The sequence below is a fragment of the Magnolia sinica genome, chromosome 14, assembly GCF_029962835.1.
Source record: "Magnolia sinica isolate HGM2019 chromosome 14, MsV1, whole genome shotgun sequence".
NCBI classification, from domain to species: domain Eukaryota; kingdom Viridiplantae; phylum Streptophyta; class Magnoliopsida; order Magnoliales; family Magnoliaceae; genus Magnolia; species Magnolia sinica.
In genome coordinates this window covers 70,064,195-70,082,722 of record NC_080586.1, presented here as the reverse complement: position 1 = coordinate 70,082,722, position 18,528 = coordinate 70,064,195, and the positions used below count along the sequence as shown (strand labels likewise).

At 38.7% G+C, this 18,528-nt stretch overlaps 1 protein-coding gene across 3 annotated transcripts; it reads left to right on the top strand.

Annotated features, from left to right (window-relative positions):
- The first annotated feature begins 3,255 nt into the window (after positions 1 to 3,255).
- Positions 3,256 to 18,284, top strand: LOC131226105 (glycine-rich RNA-binding protein 4, mitochondrial). 3 transcript variants are annotated; one of them, XM_058221798.1, is made up of 4 exons: positions 3,265 to 3,638; positions 14,276 to 14,344; positions 15,483 to 15,589; positions 17,577 to 18,284. In XM_058221798.1, the coding sequence occupies exons 1-4, from the start codon at positions 3,383 to 3,385 to the stop codon at positions 17,583 to 17,585; spliced, it is 441 nt and encodes a 146-aa protein (XP_058077781.1). In that variant the 5' UTR covers positions 3,265 to 3,382; the 3' UTR covers positions 17,586 to 18,284. The 3 variants fall into 3 exon arrangements, with proteins under 3 accessions (XP_058077780.1, XP_058077781.1, XP_058077779.1); XM_058221796.1 differs by having other exon boundaries at positions 3,268 to 3,638; positions 17,563 to 18,284; XM_058221797.1 differs by lacking the exon at positions 14,276 to 14,344 and having other exon boundaries at positions 3,256 to 3,638; positions 17,563 to 18,284.
- The last annotated feature ends 244 nt before the right edge of the window (positions 18,285 to 18,528 follow it).

Below are 18,528 nucleotides of genomic sequence, written 5' to 3'. Positions count from 1 at the left end.
TTCCATGAGTTCCTATAACTAATCCAGATCATCCATAAGAGTTTATTTGTAGAAATACTGCCTCAGTCAAATTTTGTCACGATTACGCTAATATTATAATCGATAAAACCTACCACTCGAACTTACAAGATCGATTATCCAAATCAGAACTTATCTAATGCCCTGAGATGACGCATTATACAAACGGGTTAAGTATTCGTCATCGATAGACTCTGTGTAATGAATTACTAACTAGTGTATATGCATTTCAACATCGTTGAACAGGCCATCTGCAATTAGGATTGGGCAACCATAACGATAGTTGTCTTCTCATCGTCTTCACCATATCCTTTCTTATATAAGTAACATCATCTTGTTTAAGAGTCATTCGCAAGACACATTTAACGTATCTTTAAAGGAAGGGTTAGTGATCTTCCTCCATATAATTAACTATCACATAAAAAACCCTGTTATGCAACATCATTTTAACCATTTTAAATAAATAATTAGTCATCACTTTAATATAATACCTAATGCAACTGCCTAGATACCTTATGAATTTTTAAAACTGTCCGGAAATGAGTTGCCTCTCGAGATAAGAATAGTACAAGGTTTCTCTATTATTTTCAGGTTAGTAGTACATGTTTTGCATTTTATAAATTCAAATTTAAAGTAAGGAAATATAAGTTATACTTTTCTTACTTAGGGTTGTATTAGAGCTATAAACGACACACATTCTAGCCGTGGTTAGTTTTGAAGGAGCAAGCTTGTTACAGCAATCGAAATGGATTTATCTCCCAAAATATGTTGGCAAGCTGTTCTTTTAATTTAAAATTTCAATATATGCTAGCAACTAGGAAGAATCAATATCAGATTCACGAATATTAACAGATGTTGCAAGACCAAACAACAAATTGATTGTCACGAGACGTATTAATTCAAGTCAATCAGTAAGTACATATTAATTAGTTTATATATACATTAAAAATCAAGTTATTTTAAGTATATATTTCTTGTATGCATATATTATTTAGTTGATGCTGGTTTTATGAATATACCATATTTACTAGTATCATTCCATAGAGTTCGATATCACCTGAAGAAATTTAAGCATGGTTGCGAACCAATGATGTAACAAGAGTTGTTTAATCTTCGTCATTTCTCATTACAGAATGTTATAGAACATGCATTCAGAGTGTTGAATGAACAATTTCCTATATCGAAAATTGCCTCAGCCTATCCTATGCGCACACAAGTGAATATATTTAATGCATATTGTATCTTGCATAATCACATTGCTAATAAGAATTGTAATCAAGATCCTGATTTGGAGTGTAATAATGATAACAACGATAGTGATATGAGAGAAGATGTGGACGTCGATGGACATAATAACGGAGAATTCGAAGGTAATGATGATGAGGATGAAGACAGATTTAATAATGAATTCACGATATTTAGAATGAAAAATAAGAGATGGAAAGATTTCAAACTTACACTTACATATGATATGTAGGCAAAATATAATCTAGGATATAATGATAATTAAATGTCTCATTTTAATTATTTTTTTACAAATATTAATGCCTATAGCTTGATTTTAGTCTTTGTATATGAATGCAATACTATACAGATGCAATTTGAGTTACATTTTTAAATTCATTTTTTTCTACAATTGGTATATCTTGAGTAGCTTATAAATGTGATATCTTTGTAAAACATGTTACAACTTTCAAATCTAAGCAATAGTGACTGAAAGGCACAAGTCAATTGAACTTTCTATATGGATGAATGTATGACTAACGTACTAGTTAACGAGGTATTATTGGAAAGAAAATTCAATAATATTTTTAGAGAGACTATTATTAATAAAGTATACAAAGTAGTGGAAGAAGTCTTTTCCGTATATGTGAATACTAAGAATTGCAGGAATTGATTACAACTGTTGAAGAGCAAATATCTATTAAATAAGTTAACACTAAAAAAATAGTGGATTCAATTGGGATGAGGAAGGAAAATACATGATTGCCGAACTCGTAGTACTTTGTAATACGCTAATCAAGGTAAATTAATGTTTAACACATTTCTTATAATATGCTTATGAATATTTTTCTAATTTTGAACTTCTCATCTGTTATATGCAAAACCTAAAATAAAAAATATATTAGGAATAAGCCATTCTTACTGTTTAAGAAATTTGAATCTATATATGGAGATGATACTGTCATGGGAAGTTATGTATGAATTACTGTTGATTCTAATGAAGAAGATAACGTGTCGACTCACACCTTTAATGATATCCAATTGTCCCCAGCTTACTCCGGAACGTATACACAATTTGCACCCATGGATGGTGCATTTTGGGATGGGACAACCTGAAACTCAACAAAATCGGAGGAAGTGGTAAAAGGACTGTATGAATCCAACTTTAGAGCGATCAAAGAAAAAGAAGGTTACTCTCGGATTGACTATTGTAGAAAGATTTAATGGCCTTTGTGCATCAATAGATAAATTTGTCGCATTCAAGTCATCAATTGTTATTGTAATTATGATGATGAGATTAACAGAGAAGTTAGAGAACTATTGATGATGACATGGTGTACAAGGCTTTTGTGTTCCTTTCAAATCGACCAAATCTTATCCATGTGTTCATTCATGGTGTCCCATAACCAAAGTCATGTATGGTTTAAGAATATGGTTTCTAAATAAATAACTCTAGTTTGATGTTATTTGTTTTTATCTTTATTTCCTATGTAACATTGTAAATATATCATAAAAAGAAAATTATATATATTGGTATGCTTACCTTAAGCTTTTTTTCCACATTAAAAACATTTTGAAAATATGGGCTCACTTATATGATTCACTCATTAGTTAGTTTAGCCTAAGAATCAGCCTAACTATTTATTTATGTAGGCTTAATAAAATGAATTACTTTTACCCAAGCTTTCTGACAGCAATCTAATTTTTAAATGATTACCTACTTTAATTTCTAGTTAATATGAATATACAATTTATTACTTGTGACTAACTTAAAAGTTATCCACCCATAAAAACTAAGTTAATTATAAGCAAATTACAACTTATATTAAAATAAAATTACCTGTAACTTTTTTTGTGGTCAACTCACAACTTAAAAAACTTATAGACGTCCAAAGGCGGCATAAACCAACAATAAATAAATAAATTGAAACCCTCACGAATTTCTCAAAATCCATGCTGCAAATGATGTACCAAGCATTTCCTACATTATAGAACCTTACTGTATATCTCACACGTGTGCTATATTCACACGCTATTGCGTGTAGATGGGCCAGGGCTCTACACGTGAACAATCTGCGCTGTCAGAAAATAACCATTCTCACTCGAACACTACCTGATTCCAAGATTTCGAGGGTTTTAGATGGCTCTGCACTCCAGCTTTCGGCCCCCGTTTTCGCCCCTCACACCTTCTCATAAATCTCTCACAATTCCAAGAAACCCCATCGCAGTACCCAAAATTCCAGAAATACCCTTCCGAGGCGTCTCCGCGATTTCGATTCTTGCATCGCCGATTCCCCGTTGCCACGTCATCCGAAGCCCCTGTAGCTGCGGGGAGAGCTCTGATTTCCGTCTTCACGACGACGAGGAGTCTCATTCCAACAGGATCTTCATCAAAGGTATCTTCTGCTTGAGAAATGCTGTAGCAATTCACGCGAGTGGAGATTGAAGTGGTGAATCGCGGCATCTGCGCTGACGTGGAGCTCGTGTGTGGAATCCGGGCCATGTATCAGGTGAGGCCCAACACCACTCATCAGGTGGCCGACCGTGCTTGTTGAATATAATCCGTTGGTGATTTACAAGCGTGGCCCACCTGATGTGTGGTTTGTCTGATTCGTGGTCCGAGTGAATGGTGAGCGTGGGTCCCACCTAAAGATTGCCCCGGATATTGCACACGTGTAACAAGTCACCAAGCGTCCCCAATTCGGACCGGAATCCTCTACAACACCTGTTGTAAGAGTCCACCGTGTTCTGTGATGGCATCTACACCGTCCATCAGGTTCGCCCCTTGATGTTTGGCGCTGGGGCCAAAATTCAACCAGATCCACCGCTCATGTGGGCCACACCACATGGAACGATGTGGAGGGGATGCCAACGAACAGGTTTGTGTGGGGCACCATGGTGTGTTCATTCCATCCAACCCGTTCATCAGATGCAACTCACAAGGATGAAGGGATGATATAAAAATTAGCCTGACCCACAATTCCGGCAGGGCACACCGTGTGAACTTACAGGTTGTAGGAATGATTTCAATAGTTTCATGTGGTGTGGCCCAGCTGATTTTTGGTCTGTACGGTGGACATTAGGGCATTCATGTGATGGACGGAGTTGATGTCACATACAACACTTTTGGGCCCTGCAGTGCTTGGGTCGTCCAACTTGTCATGGAGGCTACTGGTCCTCCCATTCCATTGCAAAATTCCGTTATAAAACCTCATAAAGGCAATGGAACCGTTAGGAGCAGAGCTGTTTATATAGGCCATGTTATGCTGATATGATGCCCGAGTGAGAAACGTTGTAAGTGTGGGTTTAATAGAGATAGATTAAGGGTAGTTTGAATGCTTGTAAATGGTTTAAGTTGTAAATCATTTACATGCCCGTAAATGATTCACAACGTGTTAAATCATTTGTAGTATTTGAATAGCCTGTAAATGGTTTATATCCTGTAATTGGGAATTTACACTTGAGATAGTTTACAAAAGTAATTCCTTAAAAAACATTCAAATGGCATATAAGAGTGGATTTTAAAGTATATCATTCAGTTAAGCTCATCTCGCTAAAACTTAGGGTTGATCCTCACAGAAAACCAAGCATTAGCTGAGCCATAGAAGTAGGCCCACGAACAAATGCTTGCCAAAAGGGGCCTAGTAGCAAGATCCGAAAAAGGAGAGAGAGAGAGAGAGAGAGAGAGAGAGAGAGAGAGAGAGAGAGAGAGTTGTTGGAGTCTAACAAGTTGTAAATGATCTACCTGTAAATAAAATCCTGAGTTTTTGCCTGTAAATGAGAATGGGCAAAAAGTTGTACACCATTTATCGGCAAAAAGGGCCATCCAAACGCAAGCTGTAAATCATTTACAACTTGCCTCATTTACAGGCATCCAAATGACCCCTAAGAGAAGAAATAGAAAATAAGGCCACTTCGAGGTGGTCGACCTCCTTAGAGCCTGCTTGATTTTCCGGCTCAAGTGTAATTACCATGTAAATGGGTAATAATTATTTACCTAGGTAATTACCACATCTTTCCCAATGCAGATGTGACAACTTACCTTTTCAACACTTAAATCGAGAAATTTACAACATCAATGTGGGGCCCATCGTGATGTATGTTACTTATCCACACTGCTCATTTGTTATGCCGGCCAAATTTATGGCATGAGCAAAAAAACGACGTCTGGACCACACCACAGGAAACAATGGGAATCGAATGCCTACCATTAAAAACTTCTTTGGGCCCTTAAAAGTTTTGGATCAAACTGATATTTGTGTTTTCCCTTTATCCACGCCTGTGTGACCCTATGAACGGGTTAGATGATGAAAAAACGTCATTGTGGGCCCAGTGAAGAAAATAACTTTCAATGGTGGACGAATTAAGGCCACTGTTTCCTTTCATGTGAGCCATTTGAGCGTTGGATCTGCCTCGTTTTTTGGTTAATGCTCCAAAATATTCTAATAAAATAGATGGACGGTGTGGATATATCATATACATTACGGTGGGGTCCACATATTTAAGTCAACACTTTTGTTTCGATTTTCGAGGTGGAATTACTCTCATATTTTCAAACAACATGAAAAAGTAATAATTACTTGTTTACCGTGATTTACATGTATCATGGAAAATCAAACAGGCCCTTAAGAAATTGCGTTCTTTTTTCTATTTTTTTATTACATTTCTTCATCCTATTTAATCATAATAATTCAAATTTTAACTGCACCTAGCTATTTCTAATGCTAAAAATGATATAAGAGAATACCATCTCCTTTATTTTTGCTAGCATTATAACCTCTTTATCAACACTTCTCCAATTCGAACAACTGTACTTTAAATAGCTGAAAATCAGGGATGGCAGTTGATGATGATGCCACATCAACCGGGTCACCATGTAATCCTAATTGGCTACCATGTGTTGTATGCTAGTTATGGTCATCTCATTCCCAACCCCTTGAAAATGTCCTTCGCCTCAAGAGCAGAAATCACCTGAATAGACTCCCAAACATCTCCAGTGGTATCCTCTGGTGTGGCATTTGTCAACTGAATCAGGACTTCAGTGATGGCCTTATTGCCTCTCTTTACAATCTGATGGTCAACGATTACATGAGTTTGGAGTTAAAAAACACCATCATCGTGAAAAAAAAAAAAAAGAAGAAGAAGAAAAAGAAGAAGGAAAGTCAGTTGCGGTAACTGCACATGTGCCAACCTTCTTTTTGAGACATGAAACATGAAATACCAGGTGAATCATGGAATTAGCTGGGACTGGGAGAGCTAAATGCTAGGCAACCTTGCCCGCATGTTAACAATTTGATATGGCCTATAAAGCCTTGGAGCTGACTCTAGAGATCTCCTCATGGCAACCGAAGTTTGTTGATATGGTTGAAGACAAAGATAAACCCAATCATTCACTTCAAACTTGCACGCATGTGTGGGTTTTGTCACTTTGAATCTTTATATGCTCTTGGGCACAATGCAAATTGGATTTAAGAGTACAAAGAATGCGATTGTCATCCCTTAGTTAAATATCAACACCATGTACCTTTGAGTCACCGGAGTACATTATGATTAAGGTGGTGTTTGTTCATAGACAACCTCGTATGGTGATAAGTTGGTGGCTTATGAGTTGATGGTCACTAGTGACATCGTAAATAGGTTTCAAGACAACGATTGAGGACCTCTGTTTGACTGTCCGTTTGTGGGTGAAATGCTGTACTCATTTCAATTGGGTGCCTTGTAGTTTCCACAACCCCTTTCAGAAATTGCTTGTGAAAATCAGATCATGGTCACTTACGATGGAGAGTGGCATGCCATGGAGTTTGAAGATGTTATCAATAAAAGATTGTGCTACTGATGCTTCTGTATATACAGATGGGATAAGGGAACAAAGTGAGCATACTTCGATAACTGGTCAACAATGACAAAAATGACTGATTTGCCATGCGTTTGGAAGTCCATCTATAAAATCCATTGAAATTTCAGTCCATACTCGATTGGGTATGAGAAGTGGTCAGAGAAGACCAGGAGGACTTAAAGCCTCGTATGTGTACCATTGACATGGATCACACTGGCAGCGTATTGTTTGATGTCCTTTTTCAGCCCTCTCCAATAGAAAGTGCAAGTGACCCTCTTGTAGGTTTTTTATAATCCAAATGACCGCCGATCTGATGCATGAAACTCATGTAACACCTTCGCACATAAAGGAGAAGACAAACTAAGAACTAGTCGTCCATTATATCATAAAAGGCCTCCTGTCAATATGTAGTGAAGGACTTACTCACCAAGTTGTGATATACGCAAGATAATATCTTGTAAGAGAGGTTGGTCTCATAAGAAGCTTTCAGATTGCTTATGTCTACCCAAACAGGAGGAGATTGCCAATAATGTTCCTTGTTCAAAGCACTGTGAAAGGGCATCAAGGACTGAGTTTTTGGATCCTTTCTTATGGAATAGATCATAATCATATCCCATGAGCTTTGTGACCCATCTTTGTTGAGATGTGGTTATATGATCCTTTGATCAAGGATCTGTTTCAGGATATTATGGCTGGTGCAAATAATAAAATGACGCTTGAGAAAATAAGGACGCCATTTGGTCATAGCATGTACGATGGAAAGCATCTCTTTTTCATAAGTGGATAACCCCTTGTTTCACCCCCGATAAAGCCTTGCTTAAGAATGCAATAAGATGTCCTTCTTGCATAAGAATAGTACCAATGCTAGTGTCAAAAGCAACACACATCACACTCGACCACAAATGTTTTGGTGACGTCTGGCAGTGCTAAGACGAGTGCTATGATTATCGCATGCTTCAAAGGCCTTGATAGATTCATGGTCCCATACAAAAGAATTCTTGTGAAGAAGTTCAGATAACAGGGTGCTAAGCTTTCCATAGTCTTGAATAAACTTCTGATAATTGCTAGTGACGCCGAGAAATCCCCATAGCTCCCTTATGGTTCGCGGCACCAGCCAAGTAGTCATACACTCATTCTTCTTTGGATCCACACATACCCCTTCAAAAGAAATAATATGGCCCAAATACTCAACTTCAAAAGCTCCAGATAGACATTTGGAAGGCTTAACAAATAGTTGATGTACTTGCAGAATTTGAAGAGTTGTCGATACATGTAGAAAGTGATCCTCTGAACTAGAGCCATAAATCAAAATACTATCAAAGAATACCAAAATAAACTTTCGTGAGTATTGTTCATTATGCTTTGGAATGTAGCAGCATTATTAAGGCTGAATGGCATCACCAAGAATTCATAGTGCCCTTCATGTGTTCAAAATGCTGTCTTTGGAATGTCGCTTCATGCATCTGAATTTGATGGTAGCCAGATTGTAGATCTAGCTTTGAAAAATGTCTAGCTCCATGGAATTCATCCAATAATTCATTAACAACTGAGATAGGGAACTTGTCCTTGATGGTGATTCCATTCAAGGCACGATAATCAACACACATTCGTCATGTGTCATCTTTCTTCCAAACTAATAATACCGATGCTGAATAAGCAGTTAAGCTTGATTGTATCACCCCTGAATCCAACATCTTGCGAACTATCTTTTCAATTTCATTTTTTCGATCATCTTTTTATCCATTGCCCGTTTGTGAGGAAGATTTGGAATCATGTTTTTTGTCTTTTTTCTATCAAGTGGGTAATGCGGAAAGCGGTGGAGGACCTCCTTTGGGCTTGGCGTGGCGGAGAATGTAGGAAATCTGAGAAAGCCAGGCGGAGGCTTTATGTTATGGCTATTCTGTGGGTTGTTTGGGGAGCTAGAAATGCTACTTGTTTTCGAAATGTCCCGGTTTTATTCAAGGAGGTTATGGGCAGAATCAAGAATCTCGTCTTGGAATGGGTTTGTTATGTAAAGCACTCTAGTTGTGCTCTTGGGCCTGCTTCTTGGGTGGCTTCTTAGTTTGTATTCTTTTCTCACCTTTCAGCATGCATTTCAAGAAATTTACTGTTATCTCTATAAATAAATAAATAAATAAATAAAAAGGGATGAACAGTAGTTGGCTGACTACTGGGTTCTAAAGCAATACGATGATTGTGAGACCGAATTGGAGGTAATCCTTTAGGTTCATTAAAGACACAGTTGTAAGGTTTTAATGCCTGCTCGAGGTTGTCCAGAACCATAGAAGAGACTTCATCATCGGATAAGACATAATAAGTGGATGCACGTACCTAGATTTTGCTTCCCTATCGAATGTGATATGAGCTGATTAACCTGCTCCATTTTACTGTTGTGAGACCCATGTAATAAGTGGATGCACATACCCTTGTAATATATTCTTGGTTGTCGTAGATGAGGTGCATTTGGAGCAAGGCAAAAGTCCAGCCAATTTCACCCAATGTGGCCAATCATTTTGTGCATAAGACAATGTTAAACCCTCCCAATGGAAGAATATGACAATCCACTAGGCAAAAGAAATCTTGTAAGGTGAGAGGTATGTCGGTGCATCGGCCGTTGCTTCTAACCTTACCGCCATCGGCTATTGTAACCTCAAAGAGTTCATCTCCGACAATATTGTAGTGGCCCAAGAAGCTTTCCACTCTTATAGGACTTTAGCTAGTAAGAGGGTCAATCCATGCACTAAGCTTGACATAACGAAGGCCCGTTATAAGCTGAAATGGAATGTCATTGAAAAAGTTATGGAAAAATGGGTTTTTGTGATAAATGGATCAAATGAATTATGTTTTGTGTCAAATCCCCACTTTCTCAATGCTCATTAGTGACCAATCATCTGTGCATTTCAACCCAAAGCGGAGTATCAAGCGGGGGGGCTCTCTATCGCCCTACCTTCACATTATGTGTGTTGAGGCAATGTTTGCTACCATTTTAGCTGTGGTTATTAGGAGAATTTTGCATCTGACTCTGCTTGCTAGTGATGGGCCTAAAATCTCACACCTTTTTGCAAATGACACACTCATTTTCCTTAAAGCATCTAAGGATGGATCTGACCATCTCATAAATATCCTGTCAGGATATGAGCTTGAAGCTGGCCAAACGGACCCACTGTAGAGTAAAGGAAGCCTACTCAGCCTCTTTTCCCCATAAAGCAGCCACCTAGTTAAGTAGTTAGATTACACAATTTCCGGTGGTGCGCTGAAACATGAAATCTTCAAGGAACTTTTAGACATATTGAACTCAAAAACCCAATGATGGATTAGTAAGCTCCTCTCTCAAGTTGGGAGGGTGACCCTCATAAATTTGTCATGGTAGGGATGCTGATTCACGTGATGTCGACCTCAATCCTGCTTATGTGCACGATAAAAGATGTAGAGCGGGCTCAGTGAAATTTCCAATGAAATAATCTGGATGATTGTGGTCAATCTTTTAAATGAGACACCATGACTAAGACGAAGGATGGAAGTGAAATAGGTATAAAGCCTATTCAAACCACCAACTTGGCTTTCCTCATAAAGTTGGTCTGGAGATGCCAAGAAGGAGCAAGAACTTTGGGTGGAGATCCTTTGAAGAATGCCTCAAAGACCTAGACTTCTGGACCTATGGTGCCAAGCCGAATCAGTCAAATGTCTGGAAAACAATTCTGAAAGTGAGAAATGTGATTAAAGAAGAAGTCCTCCATAGAAATAAATCAACTATTCATACTAGTTGGTGAGATTGTGGAATATAGGCCTGTCTGGATTGTGGGAAAGAAAAGAAAAGAAAAAATCCCATGATTATCAATGATGGATTCTCATGGATTCTGTGAGCATTATTGAAAGATGATTCCAATTTTTGGGGTCTTATTTGGATAGCAAGTAAAAAAATTCATGTTCCTTTCGTAATGGTCATCTCATATCTTGTGCATGTCAATTTGACTATGGAAAAGGCTAATGATGCTATTTCCAATCCCATTTTCCTTTGCCAGCCAAGCAACATGGAAGATCTAAACAATGGAAAACCCTTTTCTTTTCCTAACAAAATATATGCATTTTTGCCTGACCCAAACCTTTTCTATGCACATTCTTTTGTCACTTTTGTATCAATTTGTAGGAGTGCATTGAATCAAGGGATACAAATCCCCAATGCAAACAAAATGAAACCTCGGACACTTGTTTTAACAATGAGTGTTAGAAGTTCACTAACCAGTCTGAATAGTTAATCTATTTCTATGGAAGATACACTTCAGTTTAGGAAAGCGCCAGATGTAGACCATGTAGTCAGGTGGCGGATGAGGATGAGGACCATTTATTTCTTAACTGCCTCATGGTTAAGAAAATTTGGACTGCCATCCTCATTGATACTGATGACAACCACATCCATTCAGTATCGGTCCAAGAGGCTTTTCTCAAATGCACAAAGAATAACAAACAAATTAACCATTGGGAGTCTTGTGGTGGCAGGTATTGAAGCCTGGAATTTATTCATTTTTAAAAACCATCGGTTTAGGTTGCAAGAGATCTTGACAAGGCCTGCAACTGTATCTAGGAATACTGCAATGAATGTGGCCTAAGAACTTATTTTCAACATCCCTGGTGGATCAACTTATCCTGTGGTCTCAGACGGATCTAATCTTCAAAGAGCCCCCAGCGAAGATACTGAAACGGCTCCCACCCAAACTAGGGTGGGTTAAATTAAATTCCAATGGCTCCTCAGTTAGAAATCCTCTATAATGTGTGGATCGGGTGCAATCATTCAGTGGGACAATGGGGGTTTCCTGGCTGCATCCTCATACACCCATAGATGGTGCTCTAGTTACGTGGCCAAATTTTACATATTTTTTCATGGTATACAGTTTGCCCAGAATATTTGGGCGAGATGGCTCGATATTAAGTGCGACTTTCTTGTGGTCGTCAACACTATATTAGGAGATTGGATGCCAAGCTGGAGGTGACGCCTATTGTCTATAGTTGCAGAGACATCCTCACCACTTTTGATGCATGGCAGACCTTCCACTTTCTACAGATTGTCTAGCAGGTATTTGAGCCTTCCTCACATCTTTTGCAGTTCTCTCAAAAGTCTCCACAGTAGGAACATTGAAACTGTTCAAACTGTGACTGGCCGGCAAATACACCATTAAGAAGAGAAATACAAAAATGACCCACATTTTAAGGGGGCTCAAGGTTGATGGTTGGATCTTCCCATCTAAATTGATTTTCAAGGCGTGGTCCATCCAAGGTGGGGCTCAACTGACCAATGGTATAGGTTCCTTAATTGCTGGTCTCAAATGCTGGAACCAGAATATCTCACTGTAAACAGTCCAAACTTCTCCTGTACACATGGCATGTTCCTCATTTCCAAACTGCGAATAGTCCAGATTGGAGCTTTTCAATGGGGTCCCATTTTATTGATCTCAACAATGGCTATGATCTTCATAGAGTCTCGAACACAAGACCTCCCACTCCAATACTAATTTGATACAAGACAATTAGCCACTTGTTCTAAAAGCTTGAACTGATAGAGAGTGGTGAATCAATCTCTTTATCTCATAACCCAAGCCCCACATCGCATGGGTTGGGACCTCGGCCAAACCCCCTCATGGGCCCCACTTCACATGGGTTCTACTTCACACGGGCCACCCACCCCGAGTGTGTCCCCGCATCCCATAGGCTACCCCACTTGAGCCCAGTGTGAAAATGCCCATGCATTAGTATGGAATTATGGATTGACATACATGTAACTACTTGATGGGTGGGTTAGTCACCGCAATTTCAAAATGGTGGTGAACTATCACCACATTCTTGCTCTTTTCTGTGGAGTATTCCACAAGGACAGCCAAAATTGTGCTCCGCCAACAATATTTCGAAAATCGGACCATCCATTTGGTGATCCCCACCACAGATAGGGCATGGTTAAAATAACTACTTTTACCAGAGGCTAAAATCATTTGATTAGCAGACATAAAATGGAAATTCAAGTTATAGATATTTTATTTAAAGGTAAGCTATGGCGATCATCCTCATCATCATCTAAGCCTTATCCCAATTAATTGGTGTTGGCTACACCAATACTATTCCACCTTTCCCCTCCATCAAGAACCATAAACTTCAGTTAAACCATAGATAGTCAAGTCTTTTCTTATTCCATCGACTTCCTTTTTGGGCTTCTCCTTGACCTTTTAGAGCCATCACCTTGAACCAACTCATGGTGCAGCTCGGTGCAGGTCTTTGTCTCCATTTCACATGGCCAAAGCATTGGTGCTGCTCCCAAGTTCCATCGAAAGCATTCATTTCTAATGTTATCCTTGTTTTGCGACTCATCAATCTCAACAACCTATGACCATGTTTGATTGGAATGTGGTGATCGAACAAAACACCAAAGGCACAACTCCACTTCATCCACCCAACTCTAATACATTATCAGTATCCTCATTTTTGGGTACTTTCTGTGAACCATCTTAACTAATTCCATTCTATTGTTCCTAAAATTGCATTCCTTGTGTTCTATTTAGTCCCGCTAATTTTCCAATCTTTATATTATAAAGCATCCCTTCAGGTTCAGTCTTTGCATTTACCCCCTCGTCTCGTCCATTAAAATCTTCTCATCTCCAAATAACATACACCATGAGACCTCTTCTTGTAATGCCTAGTTAATTCATCCACAACGACTGTACAGCAACTAGACAGTCCTACACCCTGAAAATCTTACCGATAAACCATCCAAGCAGCAATGATCAAATTGGCACATCGCATGCATGTATGCCAATCTGGACAATCTAGATCGTGGGGCTCATGGCAGATGACACAACCTGGAAAACCATACTACTCCCGGATGTTTCTAACCATACAATTGGTGGCTATCAAATGGCCAGTTAAAAATGAAAGGGCCAGTGGTCTAAATTCAACAGGTAAAGTCAAATACTTAAGATCCCTTAAGGGGTCGCATGTTTTGGAAGGTTGGGATTGCTACAAATTGTGATGGGCCACCTGATTTCATAGGTGAACTATCCCAACCTAGGTTGTAACATGTTACATTTGTAGTTCTAATAATCATGTGCATGAATTTCTTAATATGTTACATGCATGAGATTATTCACTTTCAAGCTTCAGCTCGTTTACCATTTACCTAGTACCCTCTTAACCCTTCAAAATGTGATGATGCAGGACTGCCACTGTCGACATCTGAGGGATACTTGACCAAGACATTTTCACATTTTGGGACAGTTAGCAGAGGTGAAAAATCTATTTTGATTATTTTTCCATGCTGATCAGATGATCCCAGCCACTGATTGGTGGCTTTTGAGGATTTCAATTGTGCAGTTAGGAAAAAGTTCAACATTTAGTGGGCAGAAGTCTTCTAATTGATGGCTAGGGCCTAGAATCATCTAACAAATGTTATTTTTTGGTGCATGGGCCATTCCCTGCAGGGCCTAACATATGAAATGATCCAGATCTTGCATGTGTGCCTTGTGTACCAAGATGGAATGTTCGATAACTAACTCAGATATTAGCATTCACTCCTTTCCCATTTTAATAGCAATATAATGTGCACAGTAGTTAGAACTCTTGTTTGCAAGTAATTCAAACAAATCAGTTGATGAATCGAGAAACAGTGGACTAGAATCCGATGGTTCACCATCATTTTAAAATTCATGGTGATTCACCCCCCATATGCATCGCATATTTTTACGGCTACCCAGACCATCCAAACAGTGACCCGATTGTGGATGGAGCATAACGCAAAAGTCACACTTGACAAATGATAGAAACCATCTGATTTTCCTGCTGAATTTGGACCACTCACTATGTTATGTTGAACCATCCTTTGATGGCCACCAGTTGGAAAATCTACAATTGCTCTATTTGTTTAACTTTTAAGCTATGATCTATCCGTGACATGGCCCACAGCTTTGATGGTCTGGATAGCCTATGGTGTGTGCACATGTGACGAGTATGAGTCACCAACATCTGAAAGGGTGAACTACCACTGGAGGAAAATAAATAAATGCATGATGTCAATCTCTTAAATCTTACCTCACTGTCGCTAAGTCACAGTCCCAAAATATTGGATATATTTTCCATTTTCAGGCGTCCAATAAATGTCCGCTTTTAGCTGTTCACTAAATGTCCGTCAATCTGATGGTCAGATAATCAAATAAGTTGGTTCATGATATGTCTATATTGGGAGCCATAAAGTATGCATGTAAATTCTAAGTGCCTGTGTATCATCCATCACACTCTGCCAGAGTATCAAAGTTTCTCTTTTTATTGATGTTGTTTCAAGCATTGCAAGAACATTCATACAGTTCTAAGATGTTTGTCTTCCATTGCATCTTTTTCTCATATTTGATCTTTCATGCTTCTCTTGCAGTTAAGATTATAACTGAAAGGTTCTCCAAACTGTCTCTAGGATTTGCATATGTTTGGTTTACTTGTGAAGAAGATGCAGAGTTGGCTGTGAAGGAGATGGATGGAAAGGTCTGCATTTGCTAGCTTTGTGTTTTTTTGAGGTTGTTTTTGGATGCCCAATGGAATTGATTTGTAATGAATCAATAGAATGAAGATGAAATAACCTAAATGTGGGTGTCACATGTAAATTCATAATGAAAACCAAACCCTTAATCACAATTCCACTTGTTTCAAGTTGGGGCATGTTGGGATTGGAGGAAACGTTGTTGTCGGATTGAAATCTCAATCATCATATAATGGTTATTTCCCAAGGCACTGCGAACATGGAGTCCATTTTCAAGGTTTTGTTTGGATAGCAAGTGGAAATCTCATATTCCTCTCATAATGGCCACCTTGTATCTTGTGCTTGAGAATCCAAACCATGGAAAGGGCTAATGATTGCTTGGTGGAATCCACCAATTTCTTTTCTATCGAAGCAAAATAAAAGGTCACGCCAATGGACATCAATGTAAAAAAATTTCCAATTCCCTGGATTTTCATAGCTTTCCCTGTATCCAAACATGCCCTTAGAATTGAAACTATGTTAATGGTAATTTGGGGGATAGGTCCTCATGATTTCCATAGAAAACATGCCTATTTCCTCTTTATATATATATATATATATATATATATATATATATATATATATATATATATATGGGAAAAGGGTACTAGGCGCTCGACCTCACGATAAGCTCCCGTGAGGTCGAGCTGTGTGGGCCCCACCGTGATGCGTGTCGACCATCAACACCGTGCATTTGATGGGTCCCCTTTAAATTATGGGATATCCCAAAAATCAGCCGTATATGGAACTCAGGTGGGCCGTACCATCTAAAATCATGTGAAGACACCATTAAAACATATAAAAGCACTTGGTGGGGCCCACTTGAGTTTTGAATGCTGCTTAAACTTGGTCTGAACCCTCATCCAAGTGGGACACACATAATGGATGGGCTGAATTTGCAAACAACATCTCGGTGGGCCCAAAAAATGATTATGAATGTTTTAATGGTGCACGGCCCCTCCCCACTTCTGTATGTGGTGTGGTCCACACAAGTAACGGATTGACTTGATTTTTGAGACCTAGGCCCACGATGGAATGGTGCATCTGACTGATGGGGTAGATGTTCGAAACGCATCACAGTGGGGCCCACACAACTCGACCTCATGGGACAGACTCGTGAGGTCGAGCGTGTATATATATATAGGGAAAAGGTACTATGCGCTCGACCTCACGATAAGCTCCCGTGAGGTCGAGCTGTGTGGGCCCCACCATGATGCGTGTCGACCATCAACACCGTGCATTTGATGGGTCCCCTCTAAATTATGGGATATCCCAAAAATCAGCCGTATACGGAACTCAGGTGGGCCATACCATCTAAAATCATGTGAAGACACCGTTAAAACATATAAAAGCACTTGGTGGGGCTCACCTGAGTTTTGAATGCTGCTGAAACTTGGTCTGAACCCTCATCCAAGTGGGACACACATAATGGATGGGCTGGATTTGCAAACCACACCTCGGTGGGTCCAAAAAATGATTATGAATGTTTTAATGGTGCATAAACCCTCCCCACTTCTGTATGTGGTGTGGCCCACACAAGTCACGGATTGACTTGATTTTTGAGACCTAGGCCCACGATGGAATGGTGCATCTGACTGATGGGGTAGATGTTCGAAACGCATTACGGTGGGGCCCACACAGCTCGACCTCATGGGACAAACTGGTGAGGTTGAGCGCATAGTACCTTTTCCACGTATATATATATATATATATATATATATATATATATATATATATATATATATATATATATATATATATATATATATATTTCTTTGTTTTTTTTTTTGGAATGAGTTATTTGTGTTTCATTCAATTAATCATCCAAATGCACCTTTAGGTTTAGTTTAGTTTAGTTTAGTTTTTTCTTTTCTTTGCTTTCTTTCTTTTCTTTTTTTTTCTTTTTTTTTTTTTTTTGACTTGGGATGCATTTGTTTAGTTTGTTGATGGCAGGTTCATTAGTGTTACAATCGCAAACCCTGAATCTCCTTCAAGTCGAGTAAGGGCCACACCCTACAAATTTTAAGTAGGAAGGTGTGATTTCTATGATTCGGCTTCTTCAATCTTCCCAAAGTGAAGTTTATCCTTCATAGAAATAGATTAATTATTTAGACTGGCTGGTGAGCTTCTAATAGTCATTGTTAAAACCAGTATTCGTGGATACATTTTGTTTACATTGGATTTTTTTTATCCCTTGATTCCACGCACACCTACAAATTCATACAAAGGTGACAAAAGATGTGCATGGAAAATGTTTGGGTGAGGTAAAAATGCATAGATTCTGCTAGGAAAAGAAAATGGTTTTCCATTGTTTGGACATTCTGCATTGCTTGAATGGCTAAGATAAAAATAGCAATTGTTAGCTTTTTCTCGCACGAGATTGTGAAAGGAACCTGAGATTTTCACTATCCAAATAAGATGCGCCAAAATTGAATCCATGGGAGTCCATGTTTCGATAGTGCTAATGAAATCCATAGGAATCCATCATTTGATGAGCATTAGACTTTTCTTTTCTTACCCTCTTTCATGATATCTGTCTATAATGATAATGAAACATCATTTGATGATCATAAGACTTTTCTTTTCTTACCCTCTTTCATGATATCTGTCTATAATGATAATAAAACATCATTTGATGATCATTAGACTTTTCTTTTCTTACCCTCTTTCATGATACCTGTCTATAATGATAATGAAACATCATCAGCCTACTCGTCTGACAAGCAACTTCTGTTGGACACAATTGTTAGTTTGGGTGGAGTCTCTTGATTGATAGTGTCAAAAAATCAGTCTTGAATATGGTTGGCTTTAGATGAGATCCCAACATGGTGGCTCTAGTGACCCTTGGATGTTATTGGATTGCTCAAATTTACAATTTTGTTGTTAGTTTGAGTAAGATCAAGAT

What these genes read in the sequence shown, in the direction of transcription:
- LOC131226105 (XM_058221796.1), top strand. Translation starts at nt 3,383, where the DNA reads ATGGCTCTGCACTCCAGCTTTCGGCCCCCGTTTTCGCCCCTCACACCT. An exon ending in CAACAGGATCTTCATCAAAG is followed by an intron (nt 3,639 to 14,275) that starts GTATCTTCTGCT and finishes GTGATGATGCAG; the next exon opens with GACTGCCACTGTCGACATCT. An exon ending in TGAAGGAGATGGATGGAAAG is followed by an intron (nt 15,590 to 17,562) that starts GTCTGCATTTGC and finishes GCATTTGTTTAG; the next exon opens with TTTGTTGATGGCAGGTTCAT.